We start from the raw sequence: 25,788 nt of genomic DNA, 5'->3' as shown, positions 1-25,788 counted from the left end.
GACAAAATATTTGACTTCAGGCATTTTCATTGAAAAATTATGAACCTTGGATGAACTTTCAGTGATCAAAAAATTTGAAAAAATAGGTTCATTTTTTGAAATGCGTTTAAGCTCACAAAACGTAACGTTATTATATCAATGATGTTTGTTTACAGTTATAAAAATCTAATTTATTTTGAAGTCTTGTTTAGTTAAAAAAATGGTATAAGTGAAACATTTTTTTTGTGCTTTGTGCATAAAAAGCTTGAAAGTCCGTATTTTCCCCCATATCATCAATTTTTTGAACGTAATTTTCAATTTCTTCTAATTCTTCTTCGTTTTCTCTTTCGTTTTTTTTTCCATAGACAATATATCCCACAATATCCAAAAAAGAAACTTTCACCGTTTTTTTCACCATCCAAAAAGAAAGATAGTCTCCAATATATTTTTCCCTAATGCCAAATCTTGGAAAAAAAGATCTCAGATGTGACCACATTCCTTTTGCTGCATTTGGTCATGCCTGCATAATTGAATCAACAAAATTTTTGAATGATTAACTGTTTGATGAATGTGGCCATGATCCTTCAAGCTGCTGTACGCACGCCATTCATCGCTCATTATTGTGGTTCCTGGATGGATATGAGATTTGACTAAAGGAACAAGTGTTTCGGCACTTCGGTCAGGAACAATGAAAACAAATCTTCTTTTTGTAAATTTCTTTTCTTCATTTCTTTCAATTCCCCAAAATATTTATATCTGCTTTTTTCTTTTGCCTCTCTTAGACTTTCTTCTACTCCAAACACATTTGTCGATTTCAACTGTTTTAATAACACTACTTATCATAATTGGGTTTCGATTAATGATATTCATGCACTCAACACGTAAAACACTACTCCAATATCCCACAATTTTTGTATCAACTTGTATAATTGAGCTTATCTGAGTTTGCATTAGCCCTCACCATTGTAATTAAATGATTAATAAGAATTTTACCAAACCGATTTTGTTGTTTTCCAATCTCGTATTTTTGAAAACTGTCCGTTTTTTGTTGCATTTGTTGCACATCCAATACATATAAGTTCCTTTTTCAGTCAACAAAGCCAAAGTCTAAAAGTGAATTGCGCATTCAGGATGTATATCTTGTGAAACAAATCAATAAAACTTCTGCAAAGCATTTTTTCTTTCAGAAAGCAATCAAAATGCAGAAATCTGCAATTATTTTAATGAGCTTTAATCAGACAGTTTATTGATTCACTGTTTAATCAAACAGCAGCATTCTAAAAGAAATCCAATCTGTTGAACAACGATATTTTGATTTCTTGTTTTCTGCCAACTCAATTCTTTTAATACAAAAACGAACAATATTTGTTTTCATAAATGCACATCTCGGTAATTAACATTTGGGTGATCATTTTTGAAATCATAACTTTTTTTGGGGTATTGATTTTTCAAAGGTTGTTGATTATTGGGAAGAGATTATAAAGTCAAAAGAGAAATAGCATGACAATTGTTTCAAAAACAAATGTGATATCTGAAATAAAGATGAAGATGTCTCAAACACACCATTTCACTTTTTTTGTATTCATTTATTAATATTCAAGGTAAATTTATAAATCGAGAATTTTGAATGAAAAAATAAATTTTGAAAAATAATCGCCCAATCATTAACAATAATTATATTTTAAGTTTTTGTGAAACTTATGGGTGATTATTTTCGTAATCATGACTTTTTTTGGGATGTTTATTTTTTTTTTAAATGTTTGTTTTTGGAAGAATTATTTTGTTTGAAAATGCTAAATTCATAACAACTGTATCAAAAATAAATGTTTCAACTCAAATGATGATGATGATTTCTTCTATTAGCCTTTTCATTTTTTCGTGTTCTTTTGTTGATATTCAAGTGAAATTTTCGAACCGAAATTTTTGAAAGAAAAAATATGATTTCAAAAATAATCACCCATATTTTCAATGATATTTGTTTCGGAAAAACTAATGAAATGTGAATCTGTCAAAAAATAATTCTTTTTTGATGTGTAAATATTTTTGAAATTTTCAATTTAATTAACTATAAAAATAAATAAAAATGTATTTTTTTTGACACTATTTCTGTTCACTTTCTCGAAAATTAAATGGAATTATACTTAGCACTTGACAATATCATCAACACCATTCCAGAGATTGAAAGGAAGATTGAACAAAAGTTGGATTAGAACAATCAATAATAATGAAAACTCGAAAATTAAACATTTTCGACTTTTCAATCAGAATATAACAGATGATTGTTTTTCAAACATTGATCAAGCATGCAACTGTTTGTGTTTATTTTTTTCAAAAAAGCAAAAATCAGTTACAAAATTTCCATGAATTGTTTTTAATTTATTGAACTAAATGGGTGATTATTTTTGAAAGCATATTTTTTCTTTCAAAATTTTCGGTTCAGAAATTTCATTTGAATATTAACCAATGAACAATGAAAAGTGAAAAGGATTATAGAAGACATTTTTATCTTTGATTCGGTTATAAAACTTGTTTTTGAAACAGTTGTGATAATTTTATCATCTGTACACAAAAACATATCCCATTGACAAACAATCTTTTAAAAAAAGTTATGATTTAAGAAATTATCACACAAATTTGAGAGAAATGTTGAAAAACTTTCTTTGATATAAAAAACAAAAAATAATATATGTTGCGAAATTTGAACCTGAATCGCTTTAACCATTAAACAATCATCATTTCTTGTTTCTCATCTCCACATAATTTTCATGTTTTTTCATTTTTTTTTTAAAAGCACCTTTGCATTTTTATTTTCTAAAATGTCAATTTAATTCCTTCTATTTGTTTGAGATCACGATCATTGGTTCATTACAACGATCGGATCAATGTCGCAATTGTCTCAATTCTCAACATTTCTTGGAATTACGCCGTCGACCGAAGCAGCCGGACTGCCAGGTAGGAGGCAAAGCCAGATGAACATTCAATCGCAGTCACAGCTCCTTTCTCCGCCGTTTATCAACCATTCTGCAGGATCGGAAAATCAACTTCCAGTTAAAGAAAAGTTTGGATGAGAAGAAGAAGAAAATATTCACGAAATAGAAAAATCTGTTTTTGAAGAAGTTTTTGGATAGGATGCTGTCAAATCTTTTCTCGACATTCAAATTTCTATTTTCTCAGTGGAAACAATTCAACAGGAATATTCCTTACACGATTTGAGCCCCTTATTTCCACCTATGCCTCCTCCAGTTGCAAAATACTAAAATTGGATCAACGATGCACTTGAAAGCGCAGGATATAAGCAGAAGATGTGCCTGTGTCAAGCGTTCAAAGCCGTTATGTTTTGCTATGCCGAAATGGATTCCAACAAGGAAAGTGCACGACAGAGAGTTTCAAATACGCTTATACTCGAAGCAAAAACTTTCCAGGAGGCCAGAAATACACGAATTCAAGGAAGGTTTGGGTTTAAAGCAGCGGAAAAGATAAGAGCAGAAGCAGCGGCTGGGTTGTCGACATCGGGACAGGAAAAGATCCAGAAAAAATATGAGCTAGAAACTGAATTGTCCAGTTCAAGAAGGAGACACAGGAGTTTTGAAGCAATGCTTGAGGCTATAAAGGAAAAAAGGGATTTTTATTCATCCAGCCCAGTTCATGTGCCGTCAAAAGGAGGAGCAGGTCAGAAGTTTCTTCGTTGCATACCCCGCTCTTTCTCATGAAGGAGAAGCTATGAAAGCCGAACAAGAGCAGCAGGATGGGTAGGCATATGTGTATTTTAAGTCCTTTTCCAATTCTTGATTATTCATTAAAACATTATGATAAATAAAAAGTTGAATTATTAATATAACATTTGTATGGACTGGAATTTTGAAATTCTTTTTAATCCTTGAGAAAAAACTTTTTTTTAAAATGACCCATTAATATGATTATTTTTCCAAAAAATAAATTAAACAAGATAATTTTGAAATAAAAAGTAGATGGAATGTTATTAATTGTAATATTGTCCTATTTTAATAATAATATTTTGAGAAACAAAACATTAAAAAAAAAAATTAAAAAATTAATATATTTTGATCAATCACACAATTATGTTTCAAATAATTAGAAAATTAATTCATGCTTTATTGTATGATCAGTTGTGCAAACGTGCACATATAGACCTTGATTTTTATTTGCATCAAGTGATATATACATGAGAGATAATTAACCTTTTGATTCACGAAAAACAGCCTTGCAATACTATTTTGACTTTCAAAGTGAATTCATGTTCATCTTTGAAGTATTTATGTTTTGAAAATGCGTTCTAATGGATTTCATATATTTGTTATTGTTTTGTTTATAATAAAATTTCTTCTATGTTTATTTGATATGTTTCAATATTCTTCTCTTCTTTTTATAGTTTTTCAACGAGCTATTGAAATACATTCGATTAAATTTCTTCATTGTCAATTACTTTTTGTATTTACAAAACAAATTCGCATCTTAAACACAAATTGATTTTTTTGAATTACTTCTTTGAAAAGATCTAAAAAAAAATTTATACAAACATTTCATATTCATGTTTCACAATCATTTTTCATATTTTCTATCAGTTCATTGAAAAAAAGCGTGTTCTTTTAATTCTTCGGCCTTTCCATTACATGCTGGGTTATTTGAGAGCTCAAAAAACAACATTTAAAACTTTATTATTAAAATGATAACAGAATAACAGAATAAACAACATTTCCTTCAAAAAAAGTTTCAGCATCCTTCTTTGCATTTTTCTTTTTGCCATCCTCAACTTCTCATCTTGTGGCATCTCCATTGCAACCATCTCGAATTCCTTCGGATCTTTTCTGATGTTATCATTCACAATCTCTGTCAAATCTGCTGCTTCGTTCTTGAATTTCTTCCATCGAACAGCCAGAACAACAAACACAACAAGAACAATCAGCAAAAAGATATCCATGATTATAACAACCAATAACAAATACGATTTCCATCATTTTCTCCTTCAACAAACCTTTCATCCACATTTGCCTTAGGATAACTTCTGTTCTTCAGAATGGAAGAATAGGAAAAACTCGGAAATGAAGGATCTCCACATTGAAGCTACACAGAAACTTCTGTTTCATCTTCGATATTTCCCAGCTTTTCTGTTGGCATCCATGAGCTAACTTCATTCTCTGAGATTAACTTATCTGTGTAAAAACAGTATTTCTTAACCTGCTCTTCACTTTCCCAACTGAAAACTTATATTATCATCAGATTGCAAGTCAAAAGAAGCTGTCCTTTTGTCTTCAGCTATGCTGCAATTCTCTCTTCTTCTTCTTTTATCTCTTTCTCAAGCAGGGGAAGATAAAATGCTTATTCTCTTTCTTCAGCTATCCCTCCCACAATACGTCCTTTATTAAGAATCCACATCAAAACGTTGAAAAACACCCCATATTTTCCTTTCTTATTCAATATATCCAGCAATCCTGCGCTCCGCACTATATGTTTCTTTTTTCCGATTGGTATCTCGATATGCCTGGACTGCTGTTCACAAACTCTCCTTTCTCAATAGTCACAGATCCTCCACTCACCGTCAATCCTCCCTCGGCTGAATTGGAATGATTTTTTCTCTCATTTTCATATAACAACTTATTGGTTCCAAGGCAAAATTATTCCACTTGCATATCTCATTCATATTAAATTTTCCATTTGCATTTCCATTTGCATTTCTTTCCTTTTCAGACTCTCTTTCATTCGTTTTGCCATCAAAAATGCAGCTCTCAATCACTGTATTTGCACTCTCCATCACAGATATGAATTTTCTCTTTCCCTCTCTATTTGTTACAAGAACATTTCTCAATGAACAATTCTTTAGCTGTACCATTTATTTTTTTTTCTAACATGATATTAATGATGCGCAATTTTCAGACGATGTAATGTTTGCTTCACTCATTTTTGTTATTACAACTGCTCTCCTTTAACTGCATCAATAAGGCTTGATACCATCGTGAGATCATAAAAGTTACACGAAATCAAGGAAAGGATTGCAGATTGAAGCATACAGACAGCTGAATTTAAGAGTGAAAGATCTGATACCACGCAGCCCTCAAGCAAGCATTCACCTCTCTTGTCTCGCACAATGCAGAATGGAATGCTCGATTGCACATGTTCTCCAATTCCCTCTGTGACTTTGGTGCTGAATGTGCAGTTGTCACTTCCAGCAATCCTCCTTCATAGAAAAGAAAAATAGTATGCGATGAAACAAATTCAGGCTCAAACACAAATTTCAGTCTTGAAATTGACACAGCGCTTGTTGTTTCTATCAGAGCCTCTCAGGAACAATTGATTGCAAAACACACTTCCACATTGCACAATCCTCGACCTATCAAACTCGGACTCGTCTCTTCCAGCTGCAATTCTCCGTTTATCACACTTGCTCCATCTGCAAATACGAGGCTCATGAACTCAGAAGTCAGGCGCATCAACCCTTAATCAATCGAATAGCTCGGAAGAGTGTATGAACCACACTGACGCTCATTCGACCCATTTTTCATCTACGTAACAATCGTATCACTTTGATGGATCGAACTTCAATTAGCTTTGTTTCATTTAAATAGTCATTCTCATCTCTTCTATGTTTAACACAACTGCGATTGGTAAGTCCTTCAAGAAGATCAAACCAAAATTTTCTTTCGTTGATCTGTGATGCAATGTTGATGCTTTCGATGGAAATATCTTTTCTAATTTTTACATTATTTGCTCTAAACTGGATTTCAACAAACATGTAATTTGGAAATCCCATTTCTTTTATCTCCAAATACACTCTTCTCATTTTTCCTGTGCTGTGGTTATTGCATCCATAAAATTCTGCCTTTTCATTTAACATCCATCTTATTTCAGAAGAAGATAAAAGAAATTTTTGTGTGTTTTGTCAAAAATTTAAATAAAACAATGTTAATAATTCAAAAGAATGTTTCGCACTCTATGTTAGTGCTTCTTTATTCGTTGTCAAAGTGTTTTAATAATAGTGTCCTCCCACTGCATAAATATGATCAGCTTAAAAATCAAAATCAAAATTCATTAAGGATCAAATGAAAGATTATTAAAATTTCATTTGATCCTTAATGAATTTTGATTTTGATTTTTAAGCTGATCATATTTATGCAGTGGGAGGACACTATTATTAAAACACTTTGACAACGAATAAAGAAGCACTAACATAGAGTGCGAAACATTCTTTTGAATTATTAACATTGTTTTATTTAAATTTTTGACAAAACACACAAAAATTTCTTTTATCTTCTCTGAAATAAGATGGATGTTAAATGAAAAGGCAGAATTTTATGGATGCAATAACCACAGCACAGGAAAAATGAGAAGAGTGTATTTGGAGATAAAAGAAATGGGATTTCCAAATTACATGTTTGTTGAAATCCAGTTTAGAGCAAATAATGTAAAAATTAGAAAAGATATTTCCATCGAAAGCATCAACATTGCATCACAGATCAACGAAAGAAAATTTTGGTTTGATCTTCTTGAAGGACTTACCAATCGCAGTTGTGTTAAACATAGAAGAGATGAGAATGACTATTTAAATGAAACAAAGCTAATTGAAGTTCGATCCATCAAAGTGATACGATTGTTACGTAGATGAAAAATGGGTCGAATGAGCGTCAGTGTGGTTCATACACTCTTCCGAGCTATTCGATTGATTAAGGGTTGATGCGCCTGACTTCTGAGTTCATGAGCCTCGTATTTGCAGATGGAGCAAGTGTGATAAACGGAGAATTGCAGCTGGAAGAGACGAGTCCGAGTTTGATAGGTCGAGGATTGTGCAATGTGGAAGTGTGTTTTGCAATCAATTGTTCCTGAGAGGCTCTGATAGAAACAACAAGCGCTGTGTCAATTTCAAGACTGAAATTTGTGTTTGAGCCTGAATTTGTTTCATCGCATACTATTTTTCTTTTCTATGAAGGAGGATTGCTGGAAGTGACAACTGCACATTCAGCACCAAAGTCACAGAGGGAATTGGAGAACATGTGCAATCGAGCATTCCATTCTGCATTGTGCGAGACAAGAGAGGTGAATGCTTGCTTGAGGGCTGCGTGGTATCAGATCTTTCACTCTTAAATTCAGCTGTCTGTATGCTTCAATCTGCAATCCTTTCCTTGATTTCGTGTAACTTTTATGATCTCACGATGGTATCAAGCCTTATTGATGCAGTTAAAGGAGAGCAGTTGTAATAACAAAAATGAGTGAAGCAAACATTACATCGTCTGAAAATTGCGCATCATTAATATCATGTTAGAAAAAAAATAAATGGTACAGCTAAAGAATTGTTCATTGAGAAATGTTCTTGTAACAAATAGAGAGGGAAAGAGAAAATTCATATCTGTGATGGAGAGTGCAAATACAGTGATTGAGAGCTGCATTTTTGATGGCAAAACGAATGAAAGAGAGTCTGAAAAGGAAAGAAATGCAAATGGAAATGCAAATGGAAAATTTAATATGAATGAGATATGCAAGTGGAATAATTTTGCCTTGGAACCAATAAGTTGTTATATGAAAATGAGAGAAAAAATCATTCCAATTCAGCCGAGGGAGGATTGACGGTGAGTGGAGGATCTGTGACTATTGAGAAAGGAGAGTTTGTGAACAGCAGTCCAGGCATATCGAGATACCAATCGGAAAAAAGAAACATATAGTGCGGAGCGCAGGATTGCTGGATATATTGAATAAGAAAGGAAAATATGGGGTGTTTTTCAACGTTTTGATGTGGATTCTTAATAAAGGACGTATTGTGGGAGGGATAGCTGAAGAAAGAGAATAAGCATTTTATCTTCCCCTGCTTGAGAAAGAGATAAAAGAAGAAGAAGAGAGAATTGCAGCATAGCTGAAGACAAAAGGACAGCTTCTTTTGACTTGCAATCTGATGATAATATAAGTTTTCAGTTGGGAAAGTGAAGAGCAGGTTAAGAAATACTGTTTTTACACAGATAAGTTAATCTCAGAGAATGAAGTTAGCTCATGGATGCCAACAGAAAAGCTGGGAAATATCGAAGATGAAACAGAAGTTTCTGTGTAGCTTCAATGTGGAGATCCTTCATTTCCGAGTTTTTCCTATTCTTCCATTCTGAAGAACAGAAGTTATCCTAAGGCAAATGTGGATGAAAGGTTTGTTGAAGGAGAAAATGATGGAAATCGTATTTGTTATTGGTTGTTATAATCATGGATATCTTTTTGCTGATTGTTCTTGTTGTGTTTGTTGTTCTGGCTGTTCGATGGAAGAAATTCAAGAACGAAGCAGCAGATTTGACAGAGATTGTGAATGATAACATCAGAAAAGATCCGAAGGAATTCGAGATGGTTGCAATGGAGATGCCACAAGATGAGAAGTTGAGGATGGCAAAAAGAAAAATGCAAAGAAGGATGCTGAAACTTTTTTTGAAGGAAATGTTGTTTATTCTGTTATTCTGTTATCATTTTAATAATAAAGTTTTAAATGTTGTTTTTTGAGCTCTCAAATAACCCAGCATGTAATGGAAAGGCCGAAGAATTAAAAGAACACGCTTTTTTTCAATGAACTGATAGAAAATATGAAAAATGATTGTGAAACATGAATATGAAATGTTTGTATAAATTTTTTTTTAGATCTTTTCAAAGAAGTAATTCAAAAAAATCAATTTGTGTTTAAGATGCGAATTTGTTTTGTAAATACAAAAAGTAATTGACAATGAAGAAATTTAATCGAATGTATTTCAATAGCTCGTTGAAAAACTATAAAAAGAAGAGAAGAATATTGAAACATATCAAATAAACATAGAAGAAATTTTATTATAAACAAAACAATAACAAATATATGAAATCCATTAGAACGCATTTTCAAAACATAAATACTTCAAAGATGAACATGAATTCACTTTGAAAGTCAAAATAGTATTGCAAGGCTGTTTTTCGTGAATCAAAAGGTTAATTATCTCTCATGTATATATCACTTGATGCAAATAAAAATCAAGGTCTATATGTGCACGTTTGCACAACTGATCATACAATAAAGCATGAATTAATTTTCTAATTATTTGAAACATAATTGTGTGATTGATCAAAATATATTAATTTTTTAATTTTTTTTTTTAATGTTTTGTTTCTCAAAATATTATTATTAAAATAGGACAATATTACAATTAATAACATTCCATCTACTTTTTATTTCAAAATTATCTTGTTTAATTTATTTTTTGGAAAAATAATCATATTAATGGGTCATTTTAAAAAAAAGTTTTTTCTCAAGGATTAAAAAGAATTTCAAAATTCCAGTCCATACAAATGTTATATTAATAATTCAACTTTTTATTTATCATAATGTTTTAATGAATAATCAAGAATTGGAAAAGGACTTAAAATACACATATGCATTTTATTTGAATGTGCTTCGGAAATACTTGTCGAAGATGGATGAAACTAGAAATATGGCAAAATAGAAGATGCAGTCGTCAATGCGCATCGATGATTTGTAACTTTGTCACATCCTTTTCTTCCGGAGATGGCACAATTAATACCGTGTTTGCTGTTTGGACACAAGAAATTAATGTGTCCATCTTTTTTTAATGATCCGTCCATCTTCACAGGAGTATATGCCAACCAAAGCTCTCCATCGCATATTTTAAAGTGAATCTTTCCAATTTCTTCTCCAGTATTGTTTGGGTGTTTGTAGACTAATTTTTGAAAAGATATATGCAAATTAAAAAAAGTTAAATGAAAGATATTCAATTTCCACTGTTTAAAATACTTATTCTTTCTAATTCTACGAATGTGCATTCATTGTTTTTCAATGACTCAACCTTTCTTTCAAACGCTTCGAGCTTCAAAGAACAAAATTTTTGCAAAAGAAATAATTATGCATGCTTGGATTAAATAAGATTGCCAAACAATATTTTTCGCTGACAAGTATCGTTGTAATTCCAATGGCAATTCTTTTATAAAATCATTTTTAGTTATTTCGTTCATTTTTCTAATGATCTCGACAAACAGACTGGTCCAGACATGCTCAAGTCGAAAAGATCTGTCGATCCGTCAATAAAAAAATATTTTGTGCGTTTTTTCAATTTTAACAATTCATTGAAGTCATTCACAAAATAAATAAGAACTTAATAGATTGTCGAAATAAAATTATATTTATTTAAAAAATAAAAAAAAAAATTGTTTCTTAAAAGGGTTATGAATCCTATTGCAGGTCGAATTGTCGAATCAATTTGACAAATTCTGTATGTCGCAAAGACTTAAAACCGAAGAGTAAATTATCCATCTTTCCGAATAGTCCAACAAAGAAGTCGTGGCAACCAGCTCGTCTGACTTTGCCAGAGACTTCTTGCAGTTTCCACTCGGCCCTGTTTTTACTCTTCCAATGCTACTCCTTTTCAACCCCTCCATCTATCAGCTCCTCCATCTCCTTCATTCAACCAATTGTTCTTGCGGATCCTTCACCTATGCGTTGCTCTTTTCGCTCGGCTCCACTGTCTTCCTCTATTTCATCAGGATCAACTTGTTCTTCTTCAGCAACTGACCTGTCAATCTTACTGTATGCAAATATGTCCGCTTATAGCACCGGATCCTCTACAGCATCATAATGAACTCCAGACTCCTCTGCTCCAATATCAGCTTCTCCTCCAACTTCTTCTTCTTCTCTCATTTCTTCTGCGGCTTCAAACTTATCCATCAATGCTAATTCAATCTCTACATACGATTGATTAACCTCCTCCAGAATATTCTTCGTAAAAATCCGCAGGATCCCCGACTTTATTTTCAAAGGCGCTTCAAGCAGCTGGAGCGGCTCCACAAGCGTAGCTCGAAGCGTCGCCCCATGCTCCATAACTTAACCCTGAAATGTCTGCATCGCTCTCAGAAACAACTGTCTGTGATTTTCATACACCCCAGCCGCCTCACGATGTCGTCCATCTCTCCAGCCGATTTGTTTGACGCCACCACCACCTAGGCATCTGAAGGGTCAATTGCAGGTGCTAATGAAGAAGATGAAAATGAAGATGGCTTATCATCCCCTGCTGCCTAATTCTCTTTCTTCTCCTCCTCCGGAATGGAAAAGCTTATCGGATGGCTGCTCCAGTTGAAAAAAACGGAGAATGTTAAATGCGTTGAACAAAGATACAACTGCTGCACTGCTCCAGCTACAAGAAGCATCTTCAGATCCCCATGCTCGCCTGCAGGCAACTCAATCGGTGGCACAAGCAAAGCATCCACATTCCAATCACAAATCCCATTCAGCCACAATAGATCTTTGCTTTTAAGTGGATGGAAATGAATTGAACAGAGTTTCTTAGACCGATGAGCTGAAATGAAAAAAAAAGGATAAATAAAAAAGCAAATGAAAAGTTGAAAGCAACGAAAGATATATTATAATGATTGATTCAATATATGAGAAATTATTTTCTTTTTGAATTTTGTTAAACGTCAATTAAAATGCGAAATAATGTGATATTCTTCCCTATGAAATTATAACATTGATAATTGCACCTTGAATACAACTTTTTGAATATGTTTTTATCGCAATGAGAACTGTTTAGATGAATATTTCCCTTTTTGTGAATTGTTGGAAAAAATCTCTATTTAAAGCAAATATAAATACAGGGTGATTTATAAACCTGAACATTTTCATAAACCCGGTTATTTTTTTTTTTTTTTTTTTTTTTTTTGGTATTTGAAACAGAATGAATACAACATAAAAATACATAAAGCAAACTTTTACACGTTAATTTTACTATTTTTTGATAGAACCAAAAATTTTTTAGTTACAATTTTCGTATTTGATGAAGATCAAAAATTATTTTTTAAAAGGTTTTGATCATTTGTTTTGCTCATTTTTGACCAACTCTCTTTCTTTGTTTATTTTCAATTATAAGTTCAAGAAACATACATAATGAAGTTTCAGTATTCGAAATGTTCTATGTTTGTATCTTTTTTTTCGAATGTTTTTTACATTTCATCATTTTTGACAATCAATTTGAAAAAATGAAAAATTCTGTGCTTGTTTATAACATAAAAAATTATATGTTAAGAAATAATATTAAACGATAATTATTCATTGAAGTTCTTCATAATTAATTGTGAGAAATTTTATTTTATATGAAATAAGCATATTTGAAATATTCAAAAATTGATGTGTGCTTTTTGAGCAACAACATTTCACAAATTTTTAACATTGAAAATACTTCATCTTTTCATTTTTCTTTTCATGCACTTCGATTTTAACATGTAAAAATTATTGGACAGCTCAATATTTTCATTTTTTCAAATTGATTGTCAAAAATGATGAAATGTAAAAAACATTCGAAAAAAAAGATACAAACATAGAACATTTCGAATACTGAAACTTCATTATGTATGTTTCTTGAACTTATAATTGAAAATAAACAAAGAAAGAGAGTTGGTCAAAAATGAGCAAAACAAATGATCAAAACCTTTTAAAAAATAATTTTTGATCTTCATCAAATACGAAAATTGTAACTAAAAATTTTTGGTTCTATCAAAAATAGTAAAATTAACGTGTAAAAGTTTGCTTTATGTATTTTTATGTTGTATTCATTCTGTTTCAAATACCGAAAAAAAAAAAAAAAAAAAAAAAAAAAAAAAAAAAAAAAAAATAACCGGGTTTATGAAAATGTTCAGGTTTATAAATCACATTATTTGTGTTCTTATGAAAGAAAATATTAAAAACAAGAAAATAAGCCAAAATACAGAATGAATTGTCGAACATATGAAATGAAAACCAAAAAACAATTGAATTTTTTTGTTTGTCTCAAATGAAAAAAAAAATATTAGTCAACATATTATGGGACATTATTTTCGAAATTTATTTTTTTTCGGGGTGCAAATATTTTACTCGAAAATCATAGAAAAATTCTTTTTAACTTTTTTTCAATTCTTTTCATCACATCAATTATTAAAAATGATATATTCAACATATTTTTAATTATATTCGAACAGAATTAATTCAAAAAGTCGACTTTTTTCATAAAAAACATACTTAATATAAATTTTTCAAAAAATACATTGAAAATGAAAGATGTTAATATTTTGAAAAAATTGGAAAATATTATCTTATTTGGCGTCTGTCCTGGGAGGCTGATTCTGGACCCAAAGCCTTCAAGAAACTGTGCTGGACCGGTCACAGCACAGTTTCAGGACGGAATCAACCCAGCCCCATATTACTCGCTCAAGAGCGAAAATATGTGTACCAATGAGCATTTGTCAAAAACAAATACACATTGGCTTGAGCAGCAGACGTTCCAAACAATCAATTTTCTAACTGATTAAAAATACAGAAAATGCACAAACAATGAACAAAAGTTACAAAAAAAACAATTCAGTTCTCAAAACAACTCAAATCACAAAATTTTTCTCTTTCCTTTAGCATGTTGAAAGTATAACTACCCAGCGGTGTTGCTGTATCACATTTGCTGGATTTTTTGTATGTTTTTCTTTTTCTCTCATCTCTGCATGATTTCACTTCGAACTTCACTTTATTTGTTCATTTCGAATTCGAAGGTGACACAATTGAACGGAAAATATCATCGCCTCTTTTTTCATAAAACAAATATGTTTTCATTTCCGAAATGTTCAATCTCTTCCACAAAACTTTGACTGACGCGTTGTATCTAAAGTCATTAGAACACAAATGCAAAAATATCAATAAAAAACTGTAAAAATACAAACATCAGAAATTGGCGATATAATGTTTCTTTCGTTCCCTTATTGTTGAACACAGTATAACTTTCGCTCTTCGAGTATTCCTTGAAGAAGTCAACCAATCCTTGAACGTTCTTAATTTCTGTATCGTGATCCAAGAAATCCTCCAAACATTTAGAAAGACAGCTAAATTCTCCGTCACACTCACACTTCCCATGCTTTTCTCCAAAGAAGGAGAGAATTGATCGTTTTCCTCGAACTAATGGTGATGAATTGGAAAACAGATAAAACATGACATTCGAATTTCTGAAGTGGGGGCTTGCGTCGCACATGAAATGGAATGAAGTGATTTTATCAAAGATAGAGTCTTTGAGAGTTTCACTCAAACACTCAATTGCAAATCTATAATCGTGCGAGAGATTATTGGAAAAATAATTGAACACATTCAAGTTTCTGTTGCCATCAGCCTCAATCGTATAAGCAATAACACAAAACTGTGATATTTCTTTTTTTTCGTTAAAATCTTTGCTTATTGCATTTCTTCTGATAGGTACACTCCAGTTTTCTTTGAAATCAAATAAGATCAGCGCTTCTTTATTCTTCAATGAATCTTACAGAATGTGAAAATGCATCTGCTGATTACGCGCATTGAGTTTATGCTTTTCGATTAACTGCATTGTTGATAATTCGTCTGGAGCTAAACATTCATTTTTCGCCTTCAGAGCTTTTTCTTTTTTTTGCAACGCTTGATATTTTTCACATAAGTCACACAGGTCCGAGCGTCTCTTCGCACGCTTCAAATGCCTTGTCCTTTTGTAAAATGAGCTCAGAGACATTTTTATGTTCTGTTCCAGAAGAGATTCATATGACTTCTTTTTTGTCACGTTGATAATTCTTGTCAAGGGCTTTTTTCCCATTTCTCCATTCAAGTTAGGAGATTTGTCACATGAACAAAAAGGTTGAAGATTTTCGAATGGTGATGCATTTGAATGTTTTATTCGTGATGTGAATGAGTGGGTTTATTTAGTATTTGATTCTGATTGAAGGTGTATGCTTGAACGTTGTGCAAATGATTGGTCAAGAGAATTGTTTGTTAAAGAATGATTGTCATTTATTGATTCATCCAATGTGGATTGCATCTTCGCATTATTCAGATCTGAGTTGAAAATAATTTCGTTATATGTTTTATTATTAAGTAAAGAAGAGATTGCATTCGATTCGGAATAAGAAGTTGAATTTGAAATGGAATTGGATGCAGATGAGTTGATTGTTTGAGTTGATGGAAATGAAGCTTCAGAAGGATTAGGAAGTGATTTTGAAAGTTTTTTTCGTTGAATGTGAAGTGCTTGACTTTCAACAGTTTTATTAACATGTCCCACCAAATTTGATTTCTTGCAATTTTTTTGATTAAAATGAAGTGAATTTGTCAGGGCTGCAATCGGCTTTGAAGAGACATCTGCATGTGAATTGAATGCTGTTGGATAAGATTTGCTTTGACAAGTGACTTGAGGAGATATGGTTGCAGCTTTCGCTAAATGAAGTGGAAAAGGAGACAATGAATGAATTTGATTCATTGTTGGAGTATCGCAGGATTCAAAACAAATATGTTGTTGATGTGATGAGGAATAGTTTCCGGATTGAGATTCTGTATAGTGAATGACTGAATGTGGATTGTTGTTATTCTGTCCAGGGACATATGCAGGAGATATCAACTAATAAGGAGAGAGAGGAGAAATTAAAGAACTTTCCGAAAATAAATTGACATTCTTGTAAATCAACATTATAGGAATATCACCATTATACAAATTGTTTTTGACTTTTGTTGAATGATCGCTTTCTATCATAGATATAATATTATCATTGTATAAGAACAACTTTCCTTTTGGTTGATTTTCATCCTGTTCGAAATTGTGATTATTTCTGCAAATGCTATAGAAATGTCCCACATCTGTGTTACTGGTGGAAAACAATATCGCTAATAACGTGTAGTTTTTCGATTCGGTGTCATATTTGCTTTTGACTTTTTGTTTTCCAGAAATCGACGAGAAAGAAATGTGCTCGTGTATATTGCATTTTGTTCTTTGCCATTGTTCTGAAGGTTTAATGGAAAAAGAAATAATATCTGGAAATGATTTGATGTCAAAACATGTTGACTGAAATGTGTTCCTATTGCATTTTTCACAAAACGCTTCGCAGGTGTTCATTTCGTCTGATTGATTAAACATGTGATTATTTAGACTGTTAATTATATCACAATTATGAAGTCTAATTAATGGAGTTATCTCAAATGCTCCACCACTTTCAGTTTCACACATTGAGCATTTTCTCGGAAACTGAATTTTCTCATTCATCATGTTCGTTAACTCTGGAGTAACTGGAGATAAATTTTGAAAACCAGACAGAAACACTTTGTAAAATTCTTGCTGCTCTCCATGCACCAAATTATGTTTTTTGAATAAGTTGGAAACAAAGCTTTTATTCTATTCACGTGACTGCCGTTTGTAGTCTCTTTTGAAGTCTGTAGATCATTTGAAACGATAGAATGTGACTGGCAAACCAAAGATCCAATTTTTCCTCTTCGAATATTCATTTTTGAACTTGTATTGTAAATTGTTCGAAAATATTTGAATTAGTAATGCTAAGCAACAAGTGTTCCCAAAATTTTTCAGAGGAGAAAAAACACATTTTTCATTTAATACATCTTCTTTTCCCTTCATAGAAATTATTTCAATATTTTTATCAATAACAATTTGAGATGTGACAGTTTCATTTGGATCATAATTTGAATCAACTGAATCATTTATCTCCTCCATGATATTTTGAAACATTTGTTCATCTAATATTGTTGGCTCATGGATAGCTGTCGGAAACATAGAAACAGTTGAAGATATTAATCCCGAAGAACTGCATTCAGGCAAATTGCTATTTATTTGTTCTTCGTTAATGAGCAGATCCACATCTTCGTCCATGCCTATTTCATCACTTGTTGTTGTTGAAGATGGTTGATAAAAAGCTGTCATTTCACAATTAACCTCGTTGGTGGTGAAGTAGCTTCGCTAAGGATCAATATCAGGTTCCATGCAATTGGGATCGCTGGTTGTAGAAAAATCAACATCAAATTTTAAAGCACATTTTTTTTGAAGGAAAAATATTTAATGCATATATGAAAAAGATAAAACAAACTCTTTTTTGATTTATTAACTCCTCTCACACTTTCTGATGATTCCGTTGAATTCTCTAATAAAAAATTTTTGGAATTTCAGTTCATCATTTTCGCTTAATCCTAAAAAATGGAAAGAAATAATATAGAGATAATACAAAAGAAAGAAATAATATATCAAAAAAATGTAATACTGGATTTAGAAGGCGGCATTGGAGGCTTGGACGCTTTTTCAATTATGAAATTACAATCTGAGCTGTGCTGCTTTGCATGGTGGTATTTTCCAATTGTCAAATCAAAACCGAATTCCTTCAATTGCTGGAAGCTGTATTCAAGACATACAGCTTTTAGCAAAGCGACTTTGCTGTGAACATTTGTTTCGTTGTTGTAAACACTTGCTATTTTCATAATAACATATATATTTTTTTCTTGATAAAAAAACAAAACATGTTCATATTTCAAAACAGAAAAACCTATTGCTGTTATTCAAACCTTCGAATATTTGTTGAATTTTCGAAAAATACTTTTTACCAGTGTTTGTGTGCAAAAACATGTATTCTAACATTTGCACAGTGTCATTTGCAGATTTTTTCTCGATGAAATTCCAAACATCTTTACACTTTTCACTTTTTCTGGATGATGATAGGTCCGAAAACCGAATCTTGCAGTCTTTTGATGCCATTACCGTGAGAAGTTCTCAGGAAATGAAGTGAAGCAAACAATGGGTGTTCACATAAATATTTTCTTCGATATTTTTTCTATTTGAAAATGGTTTTTCTGATGAAATTGATTTCGTTGTTTTTCATAAGTCTTTCCAATTGCAAAGATACTCGAAGCACAATATGTCCCTGAAACTGCCACATTGGAAAACAAAGGAATTTTTTCAATTTCATCTTTTCATAAAACAATATTTATTCAGTTCAGGGCAATTCAAATGAAGCACATTTTCGGTGAATGAGTAACTTCAAAATTTTTGAAATGCACAATACCTTTTGCGAAACAAAAGAATTTCATAAATATTGCATCAACAACAATATAAACATAATTTGTGAAATTCAACTCTTTGGCTGGACTTATATATGTTGCAATTTTTCATTTGTCTTCGCCTTTTATGCTTTTAACATATTTATCAACGCTAAAGATGTATAAATTCATTTCTCACAAAAAATTCTGTAATTCCCTTTTATTTCCAAGGTTAGTTAACCGATATGGTTAATTTGAGCTTTATTTCCATATATAATGTTTCCTCTTCCAATCTCTCATTTTCATCTGATGATTTTTATACTATTATATTTGGGAATTTGGTCGAGGCTGTTTTTTCTGTTTCAACAACAAACTATTTTCTATTGCCTTGAAAAAACAAAAGTGAACAGACAATAAATAGTGCCTTCAGAAACGTGTATGTTAAAAATTCGAGTACAGTGATTATCGATGTGAACATTCATCTTTTCAAAGTTCAATGAATAATTGCCTCTATTATTCATGTGCGAATACATTTGAAGGAGGGATTTCAAGTGGACAGTATTCTTCGCAGAAACTTGTTTCGAAGAACCCGGCGACAAGCAGTATAAAAGAAAGATTTTCTCACAATTCAATCAATTATTGAATAACAGCTAATCACAAAATTTTCAAGGATACAAGGAATTTTGATAAAAAGATTTAAAAAACCAATCGATGATCTTGTTAACACAAAATCAATTGGAAGCCAAAATGAAATGAACATTGTGTTTGCAACATATTTTGAAACAACATATTCTTCTTCATTTTCTGTCTCAGTGTACATGGTATCCATTCTTTTCTAACAAATTTCACTCTGCACATTATTCAATCTTAATAATGTCTTCCTAATGATTTTTATGCAAAGAGTTTGTTAAAATTTGCAACCGAATCGCAACAATAAAAGCAATTGCTTTCTTTTCATGGCCATAATGATATTATTTCCATTAGCAGATGTTCAAGCTGTGCTTTTGTCTGTTCAATAATGCAGCTTCAATAAGCCATTTACGTACAAAGCGCACTGGAGTTCATTTTCTAATGATTTCAATTCACTCAGAAGTTTTGATGTATCTCTCTTTGACTGAACCATATTATTGTTTCTCTTGATGAACCTCTCTTCGCATTCTATGGTGCCATCTTTTCTTGCTGATTTGCAATATTTCTTTCACTCTTTCCAAAAATACCCACTTTCAAAGCGAATGGCAGGCTTTCTCCTTATTTTCCTCCATTTCCAAAATATTTCTTCTTCTTCTCCTTCTTGATAAGTTTCACCTAAAGAAAAATACGAAAAAACTAATTTATATCATTTATCTTCTATTCCTTCCTAAATTCGTTTTCGTTGCTGTCGTCATCACCATCCTCATCGTCATCATGATCTTCTTCTTCTTCTTCTTTTTCTCCATATTCTTCTCCTTCACCTTCCTCGTCATCCTCGTCTACTCATCTTCTTCATCTTTTTCAATTTCTTCCTCGCCTTCGCCTTCGTATTCATCTTCTTTGCTGATATCATCATTTGACATTTTATTCATTTGAACTTTCAGCGCTGACAGAACAGCATTATTTTCTGTTTGTGAAAAGAGAGGAAGGGATCTCACAAAAATACTATCAATTGACTTTGAGGGAATATTACTATATTGATTGGCTTGAATACGTTTGTCATTAATATTGCAATTAGGATAATTACCTCCTTGTAAAGAATACCTGCTAAACATAATATTGTATTCAATCTACAACGTCATATAAAGCCTTCTCATGTTCTTCTTCAGAAAAATCATCTAATTCTTTTTGGATTTCCCTGCTTCCATTTTTATTTTCCTTCTTCGTCTTCTTCGTCTCCTTCGTTTTATTCGTTATCTTTGACTTTTTTGCTGATTCCTCTTGCTTGGCATTGGGAAAAGACTTTCATCATTCGGATGCATTTATTTATTTCAATTCTGCAGAGATGTTAAATTGAACTGAAAATTGTTTCATTTCCTTTTCTCTAACACTGCAGATCAATCATTGAATTAACCTTCATTCAATTTGCCATTCACGATTATGATGATGAAGAATATAAAGACATCTTCAATACAGACAGCATTTCAACATCTTCTTCTGTGATCGACAAAAATAATGTTCACTCAAATTCATTCAGATTCTCATCCAATTCAGCGTCTGACCTTGTATTCCATCTGAATTTGAATGCATAAAATGAATATTTATTTAAACACAGAATATCAGCCGAAATTTTTTGGAAATGGAAGAGTTTTTATGATGAGTAAGGAAAAGAAGGGAAACCGACAAGCAACAAGAAACGGAGGATGCCTTTCCCTTCATTTTCAGTGAATAAAGGAGACACAGATGAAAAGAAAATTACATCGAAGTTAATTTTGTGTAGAGATGAATTACAACAAAGATGACCTTCGAGAGATTTCTCCATCGCAACGTGTATTCTCCTTCGATGTGAGTGAATTTCTTGTGAATGTCTCCGACTGAGCGAACTCTCTCTCTTGTTTTTCTTCATTTTCTGCTTCTGCTTCTGCTTCTGCAACTTCATCTGCATTTTGCTGATCTCTCCTTTAATGTCATATCCATGATGGCCTTCTTTGAATGCTTCAGGATGCGCAGAAAAGACGAGCAGCAGGAGACGTCTTAACAATCACAGAAATTGAAAGAGCAAGTTTTCTCTTCACGTTCCATTTTTTCAGTGCGTTCTTATGCAATTCTCTCACATCAACCAAAAATTGGGTGAAAATTTCAGATGAAATGAAAATTGACGACTACAAAGGCGAAGAAGACGATGATAATGATAACGAGGAAAAAGAAAAAGAGAAAGAGAAAGAGGAAGAGGAAACAAAAGAAGAAAGAGATAACAGGTGTTTGGGGAAAGACACACACAACAAAGCATTCCCCTATCCTCAGAAGCCAAAGATACGCATTCATCAAAAGCAGCTAAAAGAAGATTAGGAATAAAATTCTGTGGAACATTGGAAGAGCTTGTAAAGTTGCCTGGGTCATTTTGTGACGAAGAAACTTGCCTCTTCTGCCACCTTTGGGAGAACAGAGGGAAGAAGGCGGGGAAGGGAAGAGAGGAGCGGCAAAGCATCGTCTTCTTGGTTGGAACAATTTTATTCGGAATTGTTTGAAAAGAGGTGATATGATGAATGAGCATCATCCTTCTCCTTCTTCTTCTCCTTCTTCACCATCTTCACCATCATCCGCTTCAAATTCATTGAATGTTGGGAGTCAGCCTCATTTTGAGCTTCCAAGCAGCAATGCTTCTGTTCCGATGCAACAAGAAGAATGCGAACAGATTTTTCTATCTTCATTGTTATCGTTGTAGTATATGATCTCGAATTCGAGTAGTGGTGATAGTGATTGCAATTGTTCATCAGCCAGCCAGCCATCTGCATCGCAGTTGTTTCTGTCTGGCAGCACACAGTTTGAAAGTGTCCACCACACGCCGATGTTGTCGAAGATCCTCTTTTTGGAACATTTATGAAGGCTCTAATTGCTCATGTGTGCAAATGCCTTCTCCGCCTCCACACTCTTCACATGCGCTGCATCTTCCTCTTCTTCTTCATCTTTTTCGCTTTTATTTTCCTCAGCATTTTCATCACCATTATGGATATCGTCACTTTCTCCTCCAACAGCATCATCATCTTTTTTCTCATCGTCATCTTCAAAAACAGTCTGTTTCATGTCTCCATTCGGATGATTATCTTCGTTTGACTCATCCATACTCAAATGTTTGCTGTTTGATGAGCAATGATAATTTTTTGAGAGAGTTTAGAAATGAAAAAGAAACTGGATCAAAAGGAGATGAGAAAGAAAAAGGAGCAGAGAAATAGCAGAAGAGCAATTTTAATATGAAGAAGGAAAAAAGAAGAAGAATATTCAGAGAAGAGGAAGGAGAAGGAGAAAATTGGATTAATGGTTGATGATTGGAGTGTGAAAGAGGAAAGGGAAAAGCAGAAACTGAAAGGGTAATAGTGTTTCTCTGATGGATTCTATTTCTCCGAAATTAGCATCCTCTTCTTTCTTTCTTCTTCCTCGTCTGATTAATCGCAATCTTCAACATCAAAACAAGCAAGATTATCTTCAATACCTTCTTTTCTTCTTCTTTTTTCTTTTTTCTTTCTTTTATTTTTCTGTTTCATGTTCTTCGGCAAGACCTGAAGATATGGGAACGTCTGGAACAAGTTTATTTCTGTTTTATTTGATTTATAATTAATTATAATGCAATTATAATCTCCAAAAAACGTGCGGAAAGTGGTCAGAAAATATAATTTTGTATTTTTGAAAAAAGGTCATTTTTAAGTATTTATTGGTTTGATTAAACAATTATCAAATGTCTTTATCTTACAGTATGTTCACAAAAACACCTAGTTATGAGCTCAATGATATATTTTCTGATGAAATGGGTGCATGGAAATGGTATTTTGAAAATGCGCTGGAAAAAGAAGTTCCAGTATGCAGACATGATAAATGCAAAATGATATTCACATCCGGAGGCAAATATTACAAATATTGGAGATGCGGAAAATGTGGCAAAAACAGTCAGTTTTTAAAAACACATCTTTGGAAAATTCAAAAATACCGCTGAGAAAGTTTTTGATGATTGTTTTATATTATTTCATTGGTATATCAGCCGCACACATTTGTGAACTGCTTGGAATTAGTGAAAACACAATACATTATTGGACGAGTGTTATCCGAGTCAGATGCACATCTATTTGGAACAAAAATCAAGCTGTCATAGGAGGTCCGGGAAGAATTGTGGAGATCGACGAAGCGGTTTGGAGGCGCAGAAAGTATGGGCGAGGGAAAAAGAAGAGACAAATTTGGATATTTGGAGCTGTGGAAAGGAAACCAGAGGGAGGTGCTGGAAAGAACTTTGTGATGATTGTGCCAAATAGGAAGGCTGGGACATTGGTTCCAATAATACGAGACAAAATTCTTCCTGGAACTCGGATTATGAGCGATGAATGGAAGGCTTATGCCAGATTGAAAGATTATGGTTACGCTCATGATACTGTCTGTCACAAGCGAGAATTCAAAAACAAAATCACACATGCATGTACAAACACTGTCGAAGGTCTGTGGATGAATTTACGGAAATTTTTTCCAAGAACTAGATGCAGAGAAAAGTTTCTTGGGGACTATTTATCTATGTGGCTGGTCAGAAGAAATTTGCAAATTCAATTTAGGGAATTAATAAAAGAAATCGTCTTCGATTTAACGGAAAAAGAAAACGAATCGGAAGAATCTGAAAGTGAAGTAAGTGACTCGACAGAATCAGAGCTAGAATCTGATATATTAGATGAAAATGACATTCTTCAAATGACAGAATTTGAAAAATCAGATTCACTTGGAGCTGGGGACGGTGCAAGTGCATCAGAATTTGACCCCATGGCAGTTGATTAATTATTTTTTTTTTGAACTTCTTATTTTTTAAAATTCGTTCACCCATTTTTTCCTCAATTTTTCATTTTTTGTTTTTGACTTTTTTGTCAACTTCCGCACATCTCTGATGCATGAAAACATTATATATATTATTAACATTCCTCATATATAATTTTCACAGAAAATAGGCCATTCCCATATAATGCGGTCTTGCCTGTTCTTCTTCACTGCTTTCTTCATCCCCATCTCATTCATCCTCTCAAACAACCCAGCCTTACTCTGCCTTTGGGCAATAATACTCATATATCTCTTCTTCTTTTTTATCTTCTTCCTTTGTTCATCTTCTTCTTTTTCTTCTCCTTCTTCTCCTTCTTCTTCCTCTAATTATTCTTCATTTCCAATATTTTCTTCTGCTTCTCTAAATTTTTATAATTATTATTATTTATCCTTTTCCACCTCCTTCTTCTTCCTGTATTTCTTCTTTTCATTTATTTCTTTTAAAAATACATAACCTTTTTTAACAAATTTATATGTCAATAATGTATTTGTTTCTTTCAAAAATACTAAAATAGATGATCCGTGTGACTTTGACAGGAGATAAAATAATAATAAGTGAAAAAAAAGATAATAAGATGGATATGAAAACTTCAATGAAAATGTCATCAAAAATAAAAGTCAATCACACCCAAATCACACTCAAAGAATAGCAGCATATAGTTGATCTCCATTTCTTTCTCGCTCGGAACCTTCACTAACTTTGCTAAAGAAGAAGAAGACGAAGGCAAGGCATCACATCCTTCGCACTCCCTCTTCCACACCATCACCTCGTGGAACTGCACCACACGCTGCCCGTACCCTAGCGGCAGCCCAAAGCAGATCACTCCTTCCACCTCATTCCTCCACAGCTGCAGCTCCACCAGCTCCACCAGCAGCCTCACCATCCGGAACAGTACCCGCCGCCCTTTTTTCTTTCCCTCCGCTTGCTGTACTGCCTCAACCCTCCACTTCAGCCCAGCCGAAACCCCTTCCGACACCCGCCAATAGCACCCGCACAGTCGTCCAGTTCAGGCTTCAACAGCGCAATGTGCTGGCTCACCGTCTTCACAACTGCGCTGTTCTCAGACTCCGTCAATGTAGCCTGCCGTTCGACCGCATCGCACACATCCAGAAGCTGCACGCACTGTGTGAAGAAATCGTTGCTCAGGAACACCTCCAGCACAAACGCAAACGATGGCAGAAAGCACCTCGACAGATGGGATGCATTTCAGAAAAATTGTTGCGACAGCGCCTGTTGCGTTTGTGGATAGCACACACACAGAGAGAAAAAAGAAACCCCAGCTCTGAATTTGTGCTGGACCCGATATCGTTGATGAAAAAGCCACTGCATCACCAGAACATATATAGTCATACAACGTTTTCATCGAATCCTTTCATCATCTTTCTTTCTGCCCAGTTGTTATTCAGCAGAATCCCCAGAAACACAAACGCGTTTGTCACTCCCATCTTTGAATGCATCTTCTAAAACTCCCCCAAAATCTGTCTTGATCTTTTTTTCCGCTGCCCTTTCAAGCACCGTGTCGGAGAACAAGAAGAATGACAGATTA

General features: G+C 33.1%; 8 protein-coding genes across 8 annotated transcripts; 4 read left to right on the top strand and 4 right to left on the bottom strand.

Annotated features, from left to right (window-relative positions):
• Positions 1 to 2,861: 2,861 nt before the first annotated feature.
• Positions 2,862 to 3,689, top strand: MONOS_10947 (uncharacterized protein; the record flags this gene model as incomplete). The annotated part of the gene is made up of 2 exons (XM_067863436.1): positions 2,862 to 3,037; positions 3,263 to 3,689. 2 exons carry the CDS (start codon positions 2,862 to 2,864, stop codon positions 3,687 to 3,689), a joined length of 603 nt encoding a protein of 200 aa, XP_067736562.1.
• A 2,328-nt stretch (positions 3,690 to 6,017) lies between these two features.
• On the bottom strand, positions 6,018 to 6,425 carry MONOS_16896 (uncharacterized protein; the record flags this gene model as incomplete). Its single annotated transcript, XM_067869767.1, has 2 exons — positions 6,018 to 6,262; positions 6,335 to 6,425. 2 exons carry the CDS (start codon positions 6,423 to 6,425, stop codon positions 6,018 to 6,020), a joined length of 336 nt encoding a protein of 111 aa, XP_067736561.1.
• A 1,240-nt stretch (positions 6,426 to 7,665) lies between these two features.
• Positions 7,666 to 8,073, top strand: MONOS_16895 (uncharacterized protein; the record flags this gene model as incomplete). Its single annotated transcript, XM_067869766.1, has 2 exons — positions 7,666 to 7,756; positions 7,829 to 8,073. The coding sequence occupies 2 exons, from the start codon at positions 7,666 to 7,668 to the stop codon at positions 8,071 to 8,073; spliced, it is 336 nt and encodes a 111-aa protein (XP_067736560.1).
• Positions 8,074 to 11,539: 3,466 nt separating this feature from the next.
• Positions 11,540 to 11,812, bottom strand: MONOS_10932 (uncharacterized protein; the record flags this gene model as incomplete). Its single annotated transcript, XM_067863418.1, has 1 exon — positions 11,540 to 11,812. One exon carries the CDS (start codon positions 11,810 to 11,812, stop codon positions 11,540 to 11,542), a length of 273 nt encoding a protein of 90 aa, XP_067736559.1.
• A 9,732-nt stretch (positions 11,813 to 21,544) lies between these two features.
• MONOS_10933 (uncharacterized protein) lies at positions 21,545 to 21,745 on the top strand (the record flags this gene model as incomplete). The annotated part of the gene is made up of 1 exon (XM_067863419.1): positions 21,545 to 21,745. The coding sequence occupies one exon, from the start codon at positions 21,545 to 21,547 to the stop codon at positions 21,743 to 21,745; it is 201 nt and encodes a 66-aa protein (XP_067736558.1).
• A 540-nt stretch (positions 21,746 to 22,285) lies between these two features.
• MONOS_10934 (uncharacterized protein) lies at positions 22,286 to 22,519 on the bottom strand (the record flags this gene model as incomplete). The annotated part of the gene is made up of 1 exon (XM_067863420.1): positions 22,286 to 22,519. One exon carries the CDS (start codon positions 22,517 to 22,519, stop codon positions 22,286 to 22,288), a length of 234 nt encoding a protein of 77 aa, XP_067736557.1.
• A 610-nt stretch (positions 22,520 to 23,129) lies between these two features.
• Positions 23,130 to 24,205, top strand: MONOS_10935 (putative Uncharacterized transposase-like protein; the record flags this gene model as incomplete). The annotated part of the gene is made up of 2 exons (XM_067863421.1): positions 23,130 to 23,145; positions 23,430 to 24,205. 2 exons carry the CDS (start codon positions 23,130 to 23,132, stop codon positions 24,203 to 24,205), a joined length of 792 nt encoding a protein of 263 aa, XP_067736556.1.
• A 641-nt stretch (positions 24,206 to 24,846) lies between these two features.
• Positions 24,847 to 25,687, bottom strand: MONOS_10936 (uncharacterized protein; the record flags this gene model as incomplete). The annotated part of the gene is made up of 3 exons (XM_067863422.1): positions 24,847 to 25,208; positions 25,347 to 25,428; positions 25,595 to 25,687. 3 exons carry the CDS (start codon positions 25,685 to 25,687, stop codon positions 24,847 to 24,849), a joined length of 537 nt encoding a protein of 178 aa, XP_067736555.1.
• Positions 25,688 to 25,788: the final 101 nt, after the last annotated feature.

Source organism: Monocercomonoides exilis, assembly GCF_001643675.1.
Source record: "Monocercomonoides exilis strain PA203 chromosome Unknown scaffold1-2713096, whole genome shotgun sequence".
Classification (NCBI taxonomy): Eukaryota; Preaxostyla; order Oxymonadida; family Polymastigidae; genus Monocercomonoides; species Monocercomonoides exilis.
Note: the sequence above shows the minus strand (reverse complement) of the source record. Positions and strands in the feature narration are given on the sequence as shown.